Source organism: Mytilus edulis, chromosome 9, assembly GCF_963676685.1.
Source record: "Mytilus edulis chromosome 9, xbMytEdul2.2, whole genome shotgun sequence".
Taxonomy (NCBI): Eukaryota; Metazoa; Mollusca; class Bivalvia; order Mytilida; family Mytilidae; genus Mytilus; species Mytilus edulis.
Genome location: NC_092352.1, coordinates 34178317 through 34196248, shown reverse-complemented (window position 1 = coordinate 34196248; position 17932 = coordinate 34178317). Strand labels below are relative to the sequence as shown.

Below are 17932 nucleotides of genomic sequence, written 5' to 3'. Positions count from 1 at the left end.
TGGGTCATTGAACTAGTTCACGCAGCTAATACATGCAAATACGCCGTACATATATGTTATTATAGTGTGCACTCCTCGATTTAGTGACATCTACATGCATGCTGTTTATACGGGGGAAAGTTTGAAAGTATGTTTACTGGTATTTGATTCGATATTTTTTCTTACATCAGTTAATTGTCCGAATTGACGAGATATCCGCCAATATGTATAAGTGATCATAAGTATATCAAGTATTTTGTAGTGTTGATATGTTTTTGTTACTGTCGTGATGAAAATACGCAATAATTATCTTCGACATTCGGGAAATTATATTTATTTTAAAGTGAATGGTGAGTGACTTACAAAAACCACCTAAACCAGTTTCACTGTCTGATAAATAATAGAAATAAACGGAAACAAAAACAGAAAATGGAAGGAAGGAGCCTAATAATATATGTTATGTAACTTATATTGATGTAAAACAAACAGTTTAAGATATAATATTGATAATGTATCTGGGATAATATTTATCATATCTTTTAAGTGAGCTCACTATCTCTTATCACTGATTTGAGGTGCAATATTTTTTCACGGTATTTTGGGTTTCTACATCAATCAATGTTCAGCGTCTTTTTGTATTATTTTTTAAACGCTATAACTGAAGTATAAAACATATTTAGGTTTTCTAGAAATGCAACAAATAAATTCGATCGATATTACACATCACAACCGAACAGCTACCTCTTCTTTTGACAGTTGCATATAATATAAAGCAAACACGCAATTTGGATGAGCTTAACCTTTGGGGCGTTTTTGTCCCCTCCCTGCACCAATCTGTCCACGGAGCAGCAAACAACAACCTGGGACTTATTTAAACTGATTTCTAGACGGAATACTTCGGTAATCTGATCTTTTAGAATCCGACAGTAGCAGTCGTACATTCGGTGCGCTCATTCTGTTAATTCGGGATGCATAAATACACTGACGCGTTCTTTTGGAGTAGAAGTATTGAATTCGATTAAAAAATCCATTGAAAAGTTTTAGAGGGATCATTAGATGCCCGTTTGAAAGGTAACATTTCTGTCTAACTCTTGAAACGTAACCTCGGTGCGAGATTGTCTCGCTGCGTTGAAGACCCATTGGTGGCCTTTAGCTGTTGTCTACTCTTTGGTCGGGTTGTTGGCTCTTTGACACATTCTCCATTTCCATTCTCAATTTTATCTTTCTCTTTCTTGATTTGATATTTGCCACTGTACTTTTAGCAAGCAACAGTAAATCAATCTTCTAAAATCTAACACTCAAACATCATTCCTCATCGAAGTTGTTCTATGAAACTTTTTATGCTCTATTTAAAAAAAAATTAAATTCAGATGATTATGCATGTTTTGTCCGTTTAAAAAGATTATTTCACTGTAGTTACCTTTGCTCGTGGAAAATGTGAAATTTTATGTGCGATACGGGAAGGATTAACTGTTTACAGGAAAACATGATTGCCCTTCACATTCCGACCCCCCCCCCCCCACCCCCCCCCCAAAAAAAGATCAGCTACTATAGCATTAATTGTATTTTATAAGTAGCTATTAAATCCTTCTTTACTATCGGTATTTGTCAAACTCATTTTTGTCAAATGTTTTGAACCCAGAACATTTTTAAGATAGTATTATGATGAAAATTTGGCGGTTATTATATGTAATCTGCCTTTATTAAAACCGTGTATGTGTATGGCCATTTCCCTGACTATGACTGTGGCTTGTGATATATTAATACATTAAAGTGATTATACATTTATATATGAGTGTCAAAACCATCTGTCAACTCCATTACATATATTAGTGTATTAAATTACTTGCTTTTCCCTGCCCCTAAATAGTATAAAAATATCTGATTTTATCTTATTAGTTTTAAGCGAAAATTGAGAGCTACCAAAGTTAGACATAAATATGTGCATTCGAAAAACTCATTTGTTATAACCATCTGAAAAAAGTGACAAATTTAACTGATGAGTTGCATTATCAATGTGCTGTTTGTATATTAACTTAAAAAGGCAAAGAATATATATTCTTTATATAATCTGTTAAAATTTAGGGTAACTTTGACTAGATTTGAAACCAGATTTGAAACAACGTTCGTCTTTTACAGTTAAACCATGTGACTTATCTGTTTTACAGATATGTTATGTCCGTATGCTTGCCCCACAAGAGCCCTCGAGGTCAGATATTACAGCCTTGACATTTACAAGACCAGGGATGACCACCTGGATGTCACGGTGTATTATAAATAATGTAGTATAATAAACTTTTGTTCGGAGATTCATTATCGACTAAACTCTCTTAAGAAGTGTAAGGAAGTACACATTTAAACTGTTTATCAATGTAGCACACATATTTGTTGAGTAAACACTTCACAGCGTTGCTTTCAACTTTGTACCGAATAAAAATTTAGCAGAGGTTGTTTTGCGCTCTAATTACGCAGAGTGCATCAAGTTAGTTAGATTTTTTGCGTTAAAAATATTATTCAACAATGGAGGATAAATCTTACAGTTTTGTAACAGGCAGGAGAAACACATTTCATGTTTTGGATTATGTATTTTTCATTGGAACTTTGGTTGTTTCTTTACTCATCGGAATATTCTTCGGATATAGAGGGAGAACCAAACATAGTACAAAAGAAGTGCTTCTTGCAGGAGGAAAAATGCATTTTATACCTGTATCAATGTCGCTTTTGGCAAGTTTCATGTCGGCTATAACATTGCTCGGTACACCAGCAGAAATGTATAACTTTACCACCATGTACTGGTACATAGGAATCTCGTATTTCTTTGTTATGTTCATGGCAGCACATATCTACCTTCCCGTCTTCTATAACCTCGGGGTCACCAGTGTATATGAGGTTAGTATTCTATACTTAAACACGCTATGATTTCCCGCTCAATTTTCATAAATCTGACACTAGCTATATAGTAGTCATTTAAATCATAATCGATATGTAGTTTCTTTTATACACGTACCGTACGTAACACTATAAGAAAATTCTATATCTTAAGCAATGTTTGTTATGAAAACGTAGCCAGCCTTTTTATTTTGATTTTTATGTACGTGGCTCATTATAAATGCTGCTATCTTTAAACATACTCATATTACCGTTGTCACTATAACAGCATTTTCTTGATCTTCGTTAAAGTTTTTAATATTTTTTTAAAAAGTAACAACCGTTATCATGGTTATAGAAAACTATGGAATAGAATCTCATCCTATTTTATTTAAATTTTGGTTATTCAATTACACTACACGGTTTTCAGTGACCAAGTTTTTGTTAATAAAAAAAAACCTTTGAGTGACAATCAGTGACATTGACCAAGTCTATCCTTAAGCTTTTATCATGACATCTAGGCTTTACATATCAAATGTAAAATATTTTATTAGATAAAGCACATATAATAAATATGACATTGCGTAATACAAGTTTACAAACATAACAATAATTTATACATAAATTTGTTTATAGATTATTTGTAATGTTGTATATGTCATGTAAAAAATAAAATAGAGAGGTCATAACTATCAATTACATATACGTAAATATCATTTACTAAACTTTTGACGTCGATAAAAGAAATTACCGTTTCTTAATTGACTATTTGCGTAGGTATCCTGTAGGTATCCCGCAGATTATGTTTTCAAATGACATAATCAGCAGCTTTAAATCTCCGAAACACACGAAACATGATAATATACTGGAGTAAAAAATACTGGCGTATATCCTGCAATTTGATTCGTTACATGACATGGTATAGGCCCTGTGAACAAACCCAAAGATCAAAATGTAATAAAAAACACTCCATTATAATGTAATTCACAGAAGCTATTGCCGTTCATATTCCCTGTCAATGCCCGATATCCCCTTTACCTGGCTGTTCAGGAGGTGAAATAACACTGATTCAACATACCGTGTGAAGATTCCAAAAGTTAGACATATTATTTTGTCCTTGAACTCTTCATAATACATAATGCTACTTTGTTTTTTAATTGCTACATCATATACATGTAGCTATAGTACTGATAATAAAATCAAAGTTCATTTCCTAATTCATTATCTGCTCAACTTCTTTTACTGAATGCAAGATTATTCTAAATAACCCATTTATTCACTTAGTAAACAAATGTTATTTTCTTGTAGTATTTGGAACATCGGTTCAGCAAAGGTGTCAGAACAGCAGGCATGTGTATATTCTCACTGCAAATGGTGGGTATATGAATTTAGATGTCATCAACTATAATTTTAAAATTCAGTTTACATATATGTGATATAAAAGAGGGGCGAAAGATACCAGAGATACTCATAGATCGAAAATAAACTGAAAACGCCATGGCTAAAACAGACAAAGACGAACAGACAAATAATAGTACACAAGACACAACATAGAAAACTAAAGACTATATAAGCAACACAAACCCTACTAAAAACTGGATACGACTCTTTGCTCACACTTAGCATGCTAAAGATGTCGTACTTTACAGACTTTTCCATACAATTCATGTTAGACTTTTATCCCGATAATAGCTTCGTATGCACCATTTTATTTGTAAGCGTTGTTTTCATTGTTTTTAAAATCTCTTTATAATGTTATAAGACGTGGTTTCTTCTTCAGATTATAGGAACTGTAAAGATAAGAAACGGGTAAAAATCATTGTTGATAGTGATGTTCCCCCACTTTGTAACAGGGTTAAAATCACGGCTGATTTTTTACTCACTCTCCTCTTGTTTCCCAGCAATTACACCATCTTTAAAAAGTTATCTTACAACTTTCAATCGTAGATAAAACTTTTTTTTTTATAAAAGAAATAAATATAAAGTTAACATTTATTTCATGCACATGATGTATTCTTTTCTTTTGTTTTTTGTAGATGATCTACATGTCAATTGTTTTGTATGGACCATCATTAGCATTAAATGCAGGTAGGTTTTGGTTATCGTAAATCCGTTAGGAATTTATTTTTGCTTTGAAAAAGCAATATTCCCATTAGTTCTATCATTTTCACATGATTATTGGAATTGCCAAATGGATAAATGTATAAATGTACAATGCAGATGTTCCAACCGTTTCTACAGTCAATAGTTTTCCTGAGACAAGTGCGTGTGACCATCCACAAGATCGTGTGGGCCTCCGATGTTCAGTACTCCAGTACTTTGGTTGTTGTTTTGTAACGTGTTCAGGGCTTCATCCGTTTCGTAGGGTGAATGACCTAGCAGAAGGCCATCTGGTTATGACAAGTAATTGGAAAACTAATAACATACTGATGGGGGTTCCAGAAGGATATGATTTCAATATAATCTAAAAGCAATTTCATCTAAATGATTTTAAAAGTACTAGTCTAGTGCAACTACCTGCTTGTTTAGACTATGGGTTATAAAAATTAGAATTTAAGAGTCCAAAAACGATTAATATTTATTGATGTACATGGTATGAAGTGAAAGAATAAATTCGGATATTTCATAATCTAGAATTGACCATAATTTACATTTAAATAAACTTACGAACTCGATTTCTGAGAATAAAATATTTATTTTATGATTATAAAATTATTGCCTGAATTGTAGCAATTCCGTTTTTCAATGACACCAATTTCACAATGACTAGTGCAAATTATTTGCAACAATTTTGTCAGCAAGTAATACATATATATTGCATATTCAGAAAAATCAATTTTGATTTAAGAATGGAAAGCCTCTTTTTGTTTTTTATTGGGATGCAAAAAGCGTTGACCGAAGCAAACTGTACACACGATCAATACTGTAACAATCCTATCAAATTACAAAAAGAAGCATTTTATTCTTATGATCACATTTATACGGTTTTTGAAAATACATGTTATATGACAGAGAAATATCGGGCGTCCGTCCGTCGTACCGTCCGGTCTTGTTAGCGTTGTGATGTGTAAAACTCGGATTTGAATCGCATTGTATTATATATATTCGCTCTGATGCTTTAATTTCTCTAAGAATTTTATAAAAAACTTGAAAGAACATTTAGTGATGTCCTTGTACCTTGGATAGAAAAATATGTGCAACGCGGGGGACACTGGCATTCTGTTCTTATACTTTTTGATTTTCTTAAGGATTGCGATGACGTTTTCACGGGAAGCACATTCTGTCATTTTATTGCATTTTATTTGGAAAAAAAATCTAATATTGGAATGCCTATCTATTGTTGTTAGCCAATCATAAATACGAATTCTTATGAAACATACATGTTATCAAGGATTTATATAATCTTACTTTACACATCCTTGATGTGATTATTAAATAATTCCACATATTTATTTATTTTTGCAGTGACTGGTTTATCGTTGTGGGGTGCTGTTGCTTCGGTTGGTATTGTCTGTATGATTTATACTGCACTGGTAAGAAATGTTCTACAAATAAAGAACTAGGTATTCAAAAATAAAGTGTACATTAGTAAAAAAAAAAAGTTAACAGTGAAACAACAAAAACAAGGTATAATAACGCATAGCTACAGTAGAAAAAATTTAAATAAAACCAATACTTCGTACAAGCTGTAGCAATCCTGCATATATATACAATTAATATTACAATTCAAGCATATACCCAAGTCTAACTAACAAACCGCTAACAAAACAACGATTTTCTTTAAGAATAAATTTGCACCAAGTGACAACATTGTTGAAATCTTTCTTCATTTCACATCTAATCTGGGTAAACTTTATGCTCGGTCCTAAAATTGTGTGTGAAATCTAAACAATACCAGTTCAAATCAAAATTCAATTGAATTGAATAATTCGACAAATGGTTGTCTTAAACTGTTTTCGGAGGATAAAATAAGAAGTTTTGAACATATTTACTTATGTCGCAAACCCTGGGGAATTTTTCATGTTTTGTTTTAATCCAACTATTGTAATTTTCAAGAAATAACCACATTTACTAGAGATCACAATCCTGGGCATACATTCTACAGTCGTTTGATGAAAGTTTAACTTATTGTGTATTTGTAGGGTGGAATGAAAGCAGTGTTATGGACGGATTCTTTCCAAGTAATAATGATGATAACTGGTGTGTTAGCTACACTGATACAAGGCTCTATAGAGGTGGGAGGATTTGCCAAAGCATGGGAAATAGCAGCTGATAATGAGAGAGTATGGTTTACAGAGTAAGTTTCTTAAAAGATCTGTCCAGAATTATTATACATATATATTATATGGTAATTCATATATATTATATGGTATATACGTTTGACTACAAAAGCTAGAACTAAAAAAAACCAACAAAATAGGTGTCTATTTCTAATCTAAGTGGGACCTACCTACCCTGTACACCTTTAAATGTACCACCAAATCGGATCTGAAATGAGTAAGTGAAAATTTTGAGAACACGGAGTCTCAAACAAACATGACAGACACGATATATATGATAAATAATAAACTGCATAAATCTGGATTAAAAATTACGATTATTTATTTGAAAAAAATATAATATTTTACATGTTAGACTTAAAAGATATAAGTATGATGAATATTTATTGGAAACTATATTCTTTCTTCACTTTCTGTAACAAACCTTATTTGGTTTTAAGTGTTCCTATTCAGAGACATCGACGTATACTGTAGAAACAGGAAATAACAAATCAATTCAGATCTCCAACAGATGATAACATTAATCATCTCATCCTGAACTTCATCTTTTGTGTAAGAGAATATGTCTGGGCGACACAAATTGCTAGTAAAGTGTCCATGGTTACATAATTTACTTGTATTTTTAGTCCGATGTCAGTTTTTAATGTAGTGTAACAGAATGATAAGGACGTTATATATGTGTCCAAAATTTATGTAAACTCAGTATCTGTCACAATAAATGTCCATAGATTTATTTTTGTTATGTTCACAACTTTAAAAGGAACACTCCTTGTTCTGAAAGAAAATAATTCAGATGTAAATTATACAATGTTTTATTTCAAGGTTTGGTATGTGATCATTTTATCTTTAATTATTTTCCGAAGATATGTTTACGTTTTGTTTTATAACTGCACCATACCCATTTTCCGAGCAACTGATTGATAGCTACAACAAGTAGGCCACTACTCAAATATTCGTTACACAATTTAAAAACAATGTGGGAAAATGTTGAGGGACTTTTTTTCCCCAAAAAAATTGTGAACAGGAACTATTATACCATCAACTTTTTTTTACATGGTTAACTTTTTTTCAAACATTACCAGTGTTTCTGTGGTCTGCTCTGTGTAAGTCTCGGACTTTGTTTCATATTTGTACTAGTGAATGTTTCATGTTTTGTAAGAACATGACATTTCTCATTAGCAGCGTTATACGTTTACTGTTTTGTCTATTTTTGGTAAATGAATGTCCATTTGACGTGGTTCGGTACTTATACTTCTCATCATTGTGTTGTTGTGCTCTGGTGATTTTTTGTATTCTTGTCTTTCGTTTTTGTTGGTGTGCTTTTCTGTATATATGCCTTTTTGTGTTTCTTGGTTGACATATTTGTTTGTTTTTGTAGTGATAAAGATTGAAACACAATGTTGAGTGCAGTATCCCTATTTTTGACATTTTTACCTATTATGTCGTTTTGTTTTGTTCACATATCGTTTTAAATATAATGGAATTGTATGCGACTGTTGTACAGTGAGAGGTTTGATTAGCTACGAAACCAGGTTGAATCCAGCATTTTCTACATAAGAATGCCTGTTTCAAGTCAGTAATATGACAGTTGTTATCCATTCGTTTGATGTGTTTGAGCTTTTGATTTTGTCATTTGATTTATATGGACCTTCTGTTTTGAATTTTCATCGGAGTTCGATATATTTGTTGTTTTACTTTTTATAAAACACATGGACTAATTTGAAACATTATTTCAGTTTTAGAGTAGATCCATCTGTGCGTCATAGTGCCTGGGCTTTAGTTATTGGTGGATCATTTCTATGGGTATCAGTCTATGGTACTAACCAAGCACAAGTCCAACGGGCTCTTACATGTAAATCACTAAGAGATGCTAAAATGTAAGTATACTGAAAGGGACTCAAGCTAAAAAATATAATTATAGTATTATAGTATTGGTACGCGACTAATTGACGAAAGAGGTTCAAAAACATATTGTTTAAAATATAGATTACCGGCGTGATATAACAAAAAAATAATAAATCAATCAATTTCTTAAATTATTGGTTATCAAAATACTCCAATTCTGTAGGATTTACATGCGCCAAATTGAAATAAATTAATAGTTTTTAGTCGTACAAATTATACTGTCAAATGCTACATGTATACCGTTGACATTAACTTTAAACCAAATGTATCTTTAAGATGAAAAAGCACTGTGATGAATAATTTAAAATGACTATATATGTATTGCAACTATGTTAACTATTCAATTGATAAATAATTATCTCATTATTAATTTGTCAATGCATGTTTTATTGTAATTTTCAGAGCACTATGGTTGAATTTTCCAGGCCTGTGTATTATTCTATATTTGTGTTGTTTGGTTGGCATTGTGCTATATGCATTTTACAGACACTGTGACCCAGTGACATATGGCCTCATTATGGCGTCAGATCAGGTTAGTTGTCCTCCTGATATTTTGATAATGATCATGTGCTATCTGGATTAAGCCTCGAACAAGCGCTTTCTATGTGCAAACTGAGACTACTTAGTAGTAGCCTCAGTTGCAATTGAACATTTTGATGGCTTCGGGTACCGTGCTCGCCAAGAGTTCACGAGATTGTTCGAATACTGACTGGGTAAACAAAACCTTTACATGAAAAAAATGATATACACGTACGCTGCTGTTCATGCTAATAACACAGAACAATAAGTAAGAGGAACATCTTGATGTTTCGGTGTCAGAACAATGTCTACAGGTAGACCGACACGTTTCTATACGATTGGTACCTTGTGATTTAGTCATGAAATGTAAACTCAGCCCTTTGGTCTAGTACAAAGCAAGACATTTTGTAAAATTCAATATATCTTCTACTGGACGTTTAGCATCTATTGCTAATACATATTCAGTGGCGTAGCAGTGTAGAATAAAAAGGTTGGAGAGGGGACAAACCATTGAAAGTGACAAGCAAACAAAAACACCCCAAACTTTTCTACAGTTTAATATGCTAGTTTATCGTTAACCCTATTTTTTATTTATGTCAATATTTTTTTATTTTCCAAAAAAGTAGTAGGGCAGTTATCCTCCTTGCCTCCAAGCTCATACGCCAGTGATATTCAAACAACTGAAATGCTGCAATATGCAATGCATATTATAGTATTTGGGCATTAATGACATTCCAACTATAAGAAAACTATAAAAATAAACATAAATGATTGGAACGGTGCTACTTTAAAAAAAAAAACCGGCAAAGGATCATATATCAGTAAATACTTGGAGTTAAATAAACTCCTGGCTTCATATTCGAACAGTAACCCATTGTTTCTATCAGACTACTATTGTATAAACAATCAAATTATTACTAGAAAAAATAAAAACGTTTGTTTTTTTAGCTTTACCCTCTGTTTGTGATGGATATTATGGGACATGTTCCTGGTGTTCCTGGATTGTTTGTTGCCTCCATTTTCAGTGGAAGTTTAAGGTACACCAAATACAAACCATTAGAATAAATTGCATTTGACCATGAAACGTATTAATTTTAGCAGTAATTTGGTCGACAATTTAGGGTAAATTTACACGTAATTTATTAATTTAGACACTTTCTATTTTGAATCTGTTTTTTTCCTATTTCAATATTAAAATTAACATAGTTGCATATAATTGCTTACATCCACTTTATTTGAACTTTGCTGGCTAGTTGTATCTTTGCAATCATACCTCATCTCCTTATTTTTTATATTGAACACAAATTGTTCGTTTATATTTAGTATTATTTTACTCCATTCCTGTTCCAACGGTTATTTTTTACGCGCGCAACATACTGGAACACGTGAGCTAGAAAAACAGGTTTCATCCACCATTTTCTACTCAAGGAAATGCCCGTACCAAGTCAGGAATTCGACATTTTTATTCATTTGATTGATGTATACGAGCTTTTGAATTTCCCACTTGTTAAAGGACTTTCCGTTTTGAATTTTCATTGGGGTTCGGTATTTTTGTAATTACCATTACAAAAATCTTGCTTCCAGAATTTTCTTTGCCCTCAAAACAATGTATCGAGTACAATAAAAGCAATAGCGGTTTTTTTTAAATTTAATTTCAGCACATTGTCTTCTGGGTTAAACTCATTGTCAGCTGTTTTATTACAAGACATCGTTAAAGTATATATAGCTCCAGATATTACTGATCAGAGAGCAGCATTACTCACCAAAGTCTTTGGTTAGTTTAATTTAGATATATGAACAAAATGAGTTACATTACTTATTTTGAAAATTTGTAAACTTCCAGAAATAGGAAAAAAATATAATGGACCAAACTTTCCTCCAAATATTTTTTTTATTAGAATTTAAGCAGCATTTACATATATGCATGGTCTTTCATGACGGTTTCACGATATTTTGATATAACTTGTAAAAATTAAACATATTTGCCAATGAAGTTACAAAATCCACTGCAGACCAATAATTTGACTTCATCTTGTTAATATAAAAAGACAGAGTTGAGGTTTCCAAATACTATCTATTTTTACCTATTATGTCTGTTTGTTTCGTTCACACATCGTGGTCAATCGAATGTAATTTAATGCGACTGTCATTCAAGTGAGCTAGCTATAAAATAAGGTTTAATCCACCATTTTATACATAAGAAAACATCTGTACCAAGTCAGGGATATAACAGTTGTTATCCATTCATTTGATGGGTTCCAGCTTTCGATTTTTGCGTTTCGATTAGGGACTTTCAGTTTTGAATTTTCCTCGGATTTCAGTATTCTTGTGATTTTACTTTTTAGTATGGTGGTTTATGTGATCATTAGGTTTCATAATTATTCGCCAAGGCACATGCGGTATACATACCATCACTGTCAATTGCTTAGATAATGACAATGAGCAGTTGGGGAGAATATAATATTCGAATTAATGAGTTCCATGCCTTCTTCCCTTTTTGCGTATATTCGTTATACACCAATATTTTTTTGGAATTCACGATATTATTTTACTGGTGAGGATATTCATGATATTTTCTTTTTTAGCTGTCATGTTTGGAATTATTTGTTTAAGTCTTACATACGTAGCATCTTTACTGGGAGGAATTCTACAGGTATGTCATTTTATTCTGACTCCATTAAAATTTTATTTGAGTATTTAGTTTGTTAAGGTACACATGTATTCTAAAAAAATATGCTTTATATGGTTGAATTACCACATGAACTCATGGCAATGGAATGATGCATTTGTTGGCGTGAAATAAATTTGCTTTTCACACTATTATTGAAAAAAACCATGCAAACAATGAACACTCCTAAAAACAGCGTCAGGATCAGATCATTTCAACAACAAAAAAAAACTACCCAAAACAACAACAACAACAACAAAAAACACAAGCAAGCGAAGACAAGAAACATATGTCAAATAGAAAATTTCGATTCAAACTAATAAAGATCAGCAAACGACGAAAAACCAGTGTAATGTAACAACCTTCGATTCATCTGTTGTTTTTACTGTTGTATAAGGCATGGATACAAACGAATGTTAAATCCAATGATACATCCGGTTTTAGATTAAAATACATATAATTACAGCGCTATATGTATCTATCAAACAAAACTTTATTTATTTATTTACGGTAACATGCTTAAATTACATTTTGTGTTGTATTCATTAACGGTAACATGTCTAAATTACATTTTGTGTTGTTTCAAATTTCAGGCAGCCTTGGCTATATTTGGCATGTTGGGAGCTCCCATGCTTGGTCTCTTCACCCTTGGTATGCTATTCCCTTGGGCAAATAAATGGGTTGGTATTTTTGTCTGTAATAGATAAAGATGTATCTGTGTTATGTCATCTTTATTCAGCTTTAATAAAAATGCAGACACACGTAATAACAGTAATATAACCGTTCTTTATAATCCTCGATCTTTAATCTCTGTCGGGTAATTGTATCATTGACAATCATACCACATTACCTTATTTTACAGAAATTGAGGAAGGAAGAATTTTATGAAGGTGTGTTTTTCAATGGTTTACGAAACGTCTCACCGATGCAAATGTGACCCAGGGTCAAATCGATTTAAATTTTTAGTCAGTTATAAGCAGCATAGAATAATCGCTATCACCGTTGGTTTATGAATGCCTTCAGGTATTACATAATTATGAGGAAAAATCTATCCTTCTCATCCTGACTGTACCTTATTATTTAACAATGCTGTGATTTTGAGAAGTCGGAAATATTTAAATTGCTATTTTGGATATATAGATCCGCATTGCTAAGGAACAGAAGAATCGGTAAAGTATTAGCCAATTAAACCTCCGATTACTGAAATATGATTCAAGCAACGCTGAAGAGTTTTTTGTTTAAGAAATGCTCGTCTGGCGTACAACGTTTTAATCCTGGTATTGTTGATGAGTGTATGTGCGAGCATACTATATAGTCTATTCCCAAAAATCTCACTAGTTATGAGGGAGTATCAAATTTCTAAATTTGTTATGGTTATTTGCAGACAGTTTCTGCAAATTGTTACCTGTAGCACCCCACTGAGCTTGTAGTATGTATAAGAGTATCAGTGTCAAATATAATCTAACGGTTGTTTTGACCTGATATTATAAAGAAAAAGATAGAGAAAGAGAAAGGCAGATACTTTTAACAGCAATCGCAATTCTAAATGATTCTATCCTGTAATCTCTGTCATTATTATTATAATTTTGCACAAAGTTTCCTGATTGAATGTTATTCCCCATATTAAAGTAAATCTGTATTTACGTTTAAACAAAATAGACAAGAAATCAACGATAAAAAAAAAAATGAAAAAAAAAGAAATCAACGATTTTATCTGATGATTTTGTTTTCAGAATGATTAGTAACTACGAACCAAAGCACAATGTTACTGACTAACTCCAAACTCATCACCTATTAGAACTTTGGCGATTGACTTATTAATGATGTATGATGTGTAAAAATGTGGATTCTGTCACTTAAAGGAAATGTGTATCTTCCATCAATAGTGACACTTACAAAATGTCATAAATATATTTAAGTTTGGAAAATTCTGTAATAAAACAATTGCTCAGCAATTTTGCATTAAAACATTTATTAATATATTTACCTTAATAGGGAGCCTATAGTGGTCTTGGCTGCAGTTTGATAATGATGTTCTGGATCGGAATAGGAGCGTATGTAACCAAACCAGACTTGGGAAAAGCTCCGATCTCGTTAGCAGGATGTCCAAACTTTACTGTATTTTCAAATGGAACAGATACATATGTAGAATATGCCAATTATTCAATGTTGTATAACTCCACAATAGATATGACTACTTCTATAGCAAATCTACCTGTAGATGACTCGTAAGTAAATCCACGATCTCACGAATATCAATATCAAAACATTAAGTGCGTAGACCTTCGTGTATCTTCCATTTTAAATTCTTTAGTTATTTTAAAAAATGATTTAAAAACATGCAATTGTGGCAAAACATTTTGAATTTTATGCGACTATCATACAAGTGAGAGGTTTAGCTAGATATGAAAAAAAACATATTTAATCCACCATTTTCTACATCAAGTCAGAAACATGACAGTTTTTTCCATTCGTTTGATATGTTTGATATGTTTGAGGTTTTGATTTTGCCATTTGATAAGGAATCTTCCGTTTAGAATTATCGTTGGAGTCTGGTATATTTGCTATTTGCCTTTTCTTATATAAAACCGATTTCTATTGATCAGTGATTCTTACTTGTCGACCAGTGGTAAACGATATTCTATCACAGTGCTTGTAATAATTGTAGAAACACAAAGTTTGTTACCTTTCAAATGTACACATATTTGATAATTTAAGTTGTTACACAAAAGCTAAAATGGTTAGAGCTCACTTTGACAGTTTCATAAAAGGTATGCAAAATACATGCCTTATCTATAAATTCATGCTAAGAATGATTTCTGAATCCATGCTGGATATCTCAAATTGTATACATATAGGTCGTTTTTATATTATTTTCTATTACCACAGGAACCCAGTAGATAAGTTGTATACCCTGTCGTATGTATGGTACAGTTTTACAGCCGTGTTAATTGTTGTTTTTGTTGGGATGATTGTAACAATGATAACTGGTAATATTTTATAATTAATTAATATAACAATACAATTTTGAGTAATAATGAAAGCCAAAAGAGGGACTAAAGCTACCAGATAGACAGTCAGACTCATAGATCGAAAATAAACCGACAACACCTTGGCCAAAAAAGTAAAAGACAAACAGACAAACTACAGTACACAAGACACAACATAGAAAACTAAAGACTAAGAAACACGCACCCAATCAAAAACCGGGGGAGCTCTCAGATGCTCCATAAATGTATTTTATTTATGTATACAGTAAATGGTTTATATGAGATCCTGATATTAATTTGTCTGTATAGGCGAACATCTTTAACTTATCTCAGCAAATGATAAGACATCAGTACGATTTATGGAATACATTTCACATTATTCGGATTTTAATTTCAGATTAAAAATTAATAGGCAAAGCTTGAATTTTTCGGATACATGTTCCTGTGAGTTGATGTGATATTGTTTGGTTATAACTTTGCTAATTAAAGAATTACTTTTTCTTGCAGGTAAAAAAGATCCAAAGACCATAGATGCCAGATTGATTTGTCCAGTTTTTGACGTTGTCTTTCCGTATCTTCCAGAAAAAATACTCAAACCACTCAGATTTGGAGTCAATCATAAAGGGGTAAAGTTTTTTTTATTTAAGATTGTAAAAAAAATAGTTCAGTGAATAATATTTTTTTATATATTGATGAAGAACTTTTACTTTTAAATGTTTTCTTTTCTCTTTTAAAACACAGTTAGTGGTTCGTTTTTATTATGAGATGGTAAAAATTAAACCTTTGTTAAGTCATAGCTGTACATGCAGTCATGTGGTACGTGTAATGGTGTATACATGTACGATTCTAACGATCTTCTCGTATTGTTGGAACCATTATCTGTATAAATTTGGTTAAAGTATTATTTATTTCAATAAATCCGAAAAATAATTACACACGCAAAATAACATGGTTAAAGGATGAGTCGAGCGATGGACATGTTTTGTTTATCTAATCGACATAGTTTGTTATAACAATACATATTTTTATAATATTTATTTACTAAAATAACATTACAAATAAATGAGTGAACTGTTTTATCCATCGCTCTTTGCTGACATGGTATTTTCTTTATTTCAGAAATATGAAATCAAACCAACACCTTCTGAAATGCCTTTAAAGGACAAGAATCCTAGCGTTGGAAATACAGACCAGCTGGTCAATGGTATTGACACTGAAATGGAAATTATGATTCAAAAGCCGGATGAAAAAGAAAAAGGAGATGTCAAATTTGTGTAAGAGAATGACAAATTTGGGAAAGAGACAATCCACCAGAACAGTATTCTAATCAAACATTCATTGTAACTGAAATAAAAGAAACTTTATTAAGATTAATATTCATTTCTAAATAAATAGTCATCATCTTTTTTTTACTTGTACATATAGGACAAACCTAAATAAAAATGATTTTGTATATAAGCATAGTTTGCTATTTGTATGGTTAGATTAAGCATCAACGCCTTCAATAAATATATAGTTGAATATAATACTATATAATGAGAGAAAGTTGCAATATATTATCAAACGGGTTGCTTATATATCTCCCAATTGATATGAGTATTATCATTCTAGAGCACTTGTCGATGAGATTACACCTGGTAATAAGTGGGGTTCGTGTTGCTACGTTTTTGGGTTTGTATGTTGTTATTGGTAGAAAGCTGATTTTCGAAACTTATAAACTACATTCTTTGATACGTAATTGACGAAATGTGGGGTGACAGAAGACATGAAGGAAACTCTTGCGATATTTTAGTCGATACTTTAACCAAGAGTTATAACTGCATGTCTAAGAGAGGAAACTTTGATTGTTTATAATGTAGTTTAGGTTAGTCGTCTATATAATGGAATTTTATGCGACTGTCATACAAGTGAGAGGTTTATGTTGCTATGAATTCAGGTTTAATTCAACATTTTCTACATTAGAAAATGTCTGTACCAAATCAGTAATATGACATTTGTTATCCATTTGTTTGATACGTTTTATCTTTTGATCTTGCCATTGATTAGGTACTTTCCTGTTTGAATTTTCCTCGGAGTTCGGTATTTTTGTGATTATTTTTTACATACTATATAGTATTCTGAAACAACTGTTTATTTTTTCTCTACCGTTTAATTTCTATACATCCCCAATCGTCTCTTTACATTTACAAGTTAATTTCAAAGGTGACATATGTTTAGTACTTTTATGAATTAATAAAATTATAAGCACTGAAATTTGTCTTCCCTAAAAATCTTTTTGGCTATCATGACACCCCTATCATTGTCATCACAATAAAGAGAACATGTATACTTGATTGCACGTCATCTGGGATAGGTCATCACGTATAGATATGACAAATATATATAACAGAACAAAAATACAAACTATATCTCTTATTATTGCATAGCAATATAATATTTCCCACAGAAAGTAACCAAAAGTAAGCGTGCAATAAATTCCAATATTGCACTAGTGCAATAAATCTTCAAAATTCATGACGTCATCAACGGCAAAATCTTAGTTTAAACCAATTTTTACTTTCAAATATTATATTGCTATACAATATAATGGTTATTGCATGAATATTTGTGAATATTGTCCCTCGTAGAATATAACATTCTACTTGGGACAATATTCCCCAATATTCATGCAATAACCCTATATTATCGAATTTTGTTTCGATTGCTCATCTCGGTCGTTTTAT

At 31.8% G+C, this 17932-nt stretch overlaps 1 protein-coding gene across 1 annotated transcript; it reads left to right on the top strand.

Moving 5' to 3' along the window:
• Positions 1–1621: 1621 nt before the first annotated feature.
• LOC139488208 (sodium-coupled monocarboxylate transporter 2-like) lies at positions 1622–16664 on the top strand. The gene is made up of 15 exons (XM_071273666.1): positions 1622–2868; positions 4156–4221; positions 4884–4935; positions 6313–6380; positions 6990–7144; positions 8864–9004; positions 9435–9564; positions 10500–10588; positions 11210–11325; positions 12137–12204; positions 12813–12899; positions 14215–14447; positions 15109–15209; positions 15717–15835; positions 16329–16664. The coding sequence occupies exons 1-15, from the start codon at positions 2500–2502 to the stop codon at positions 16485–16487; spliced, it is 1953 nt and encodes a 650-aa protein (XP_071129767.1). The 5' UTR covers positions 1622–2499; the 3' UTR covers positions 16488–16664.
• The last annotated feature ends 1268 nt before the right edge of the window (positions 16665–17932 follow it).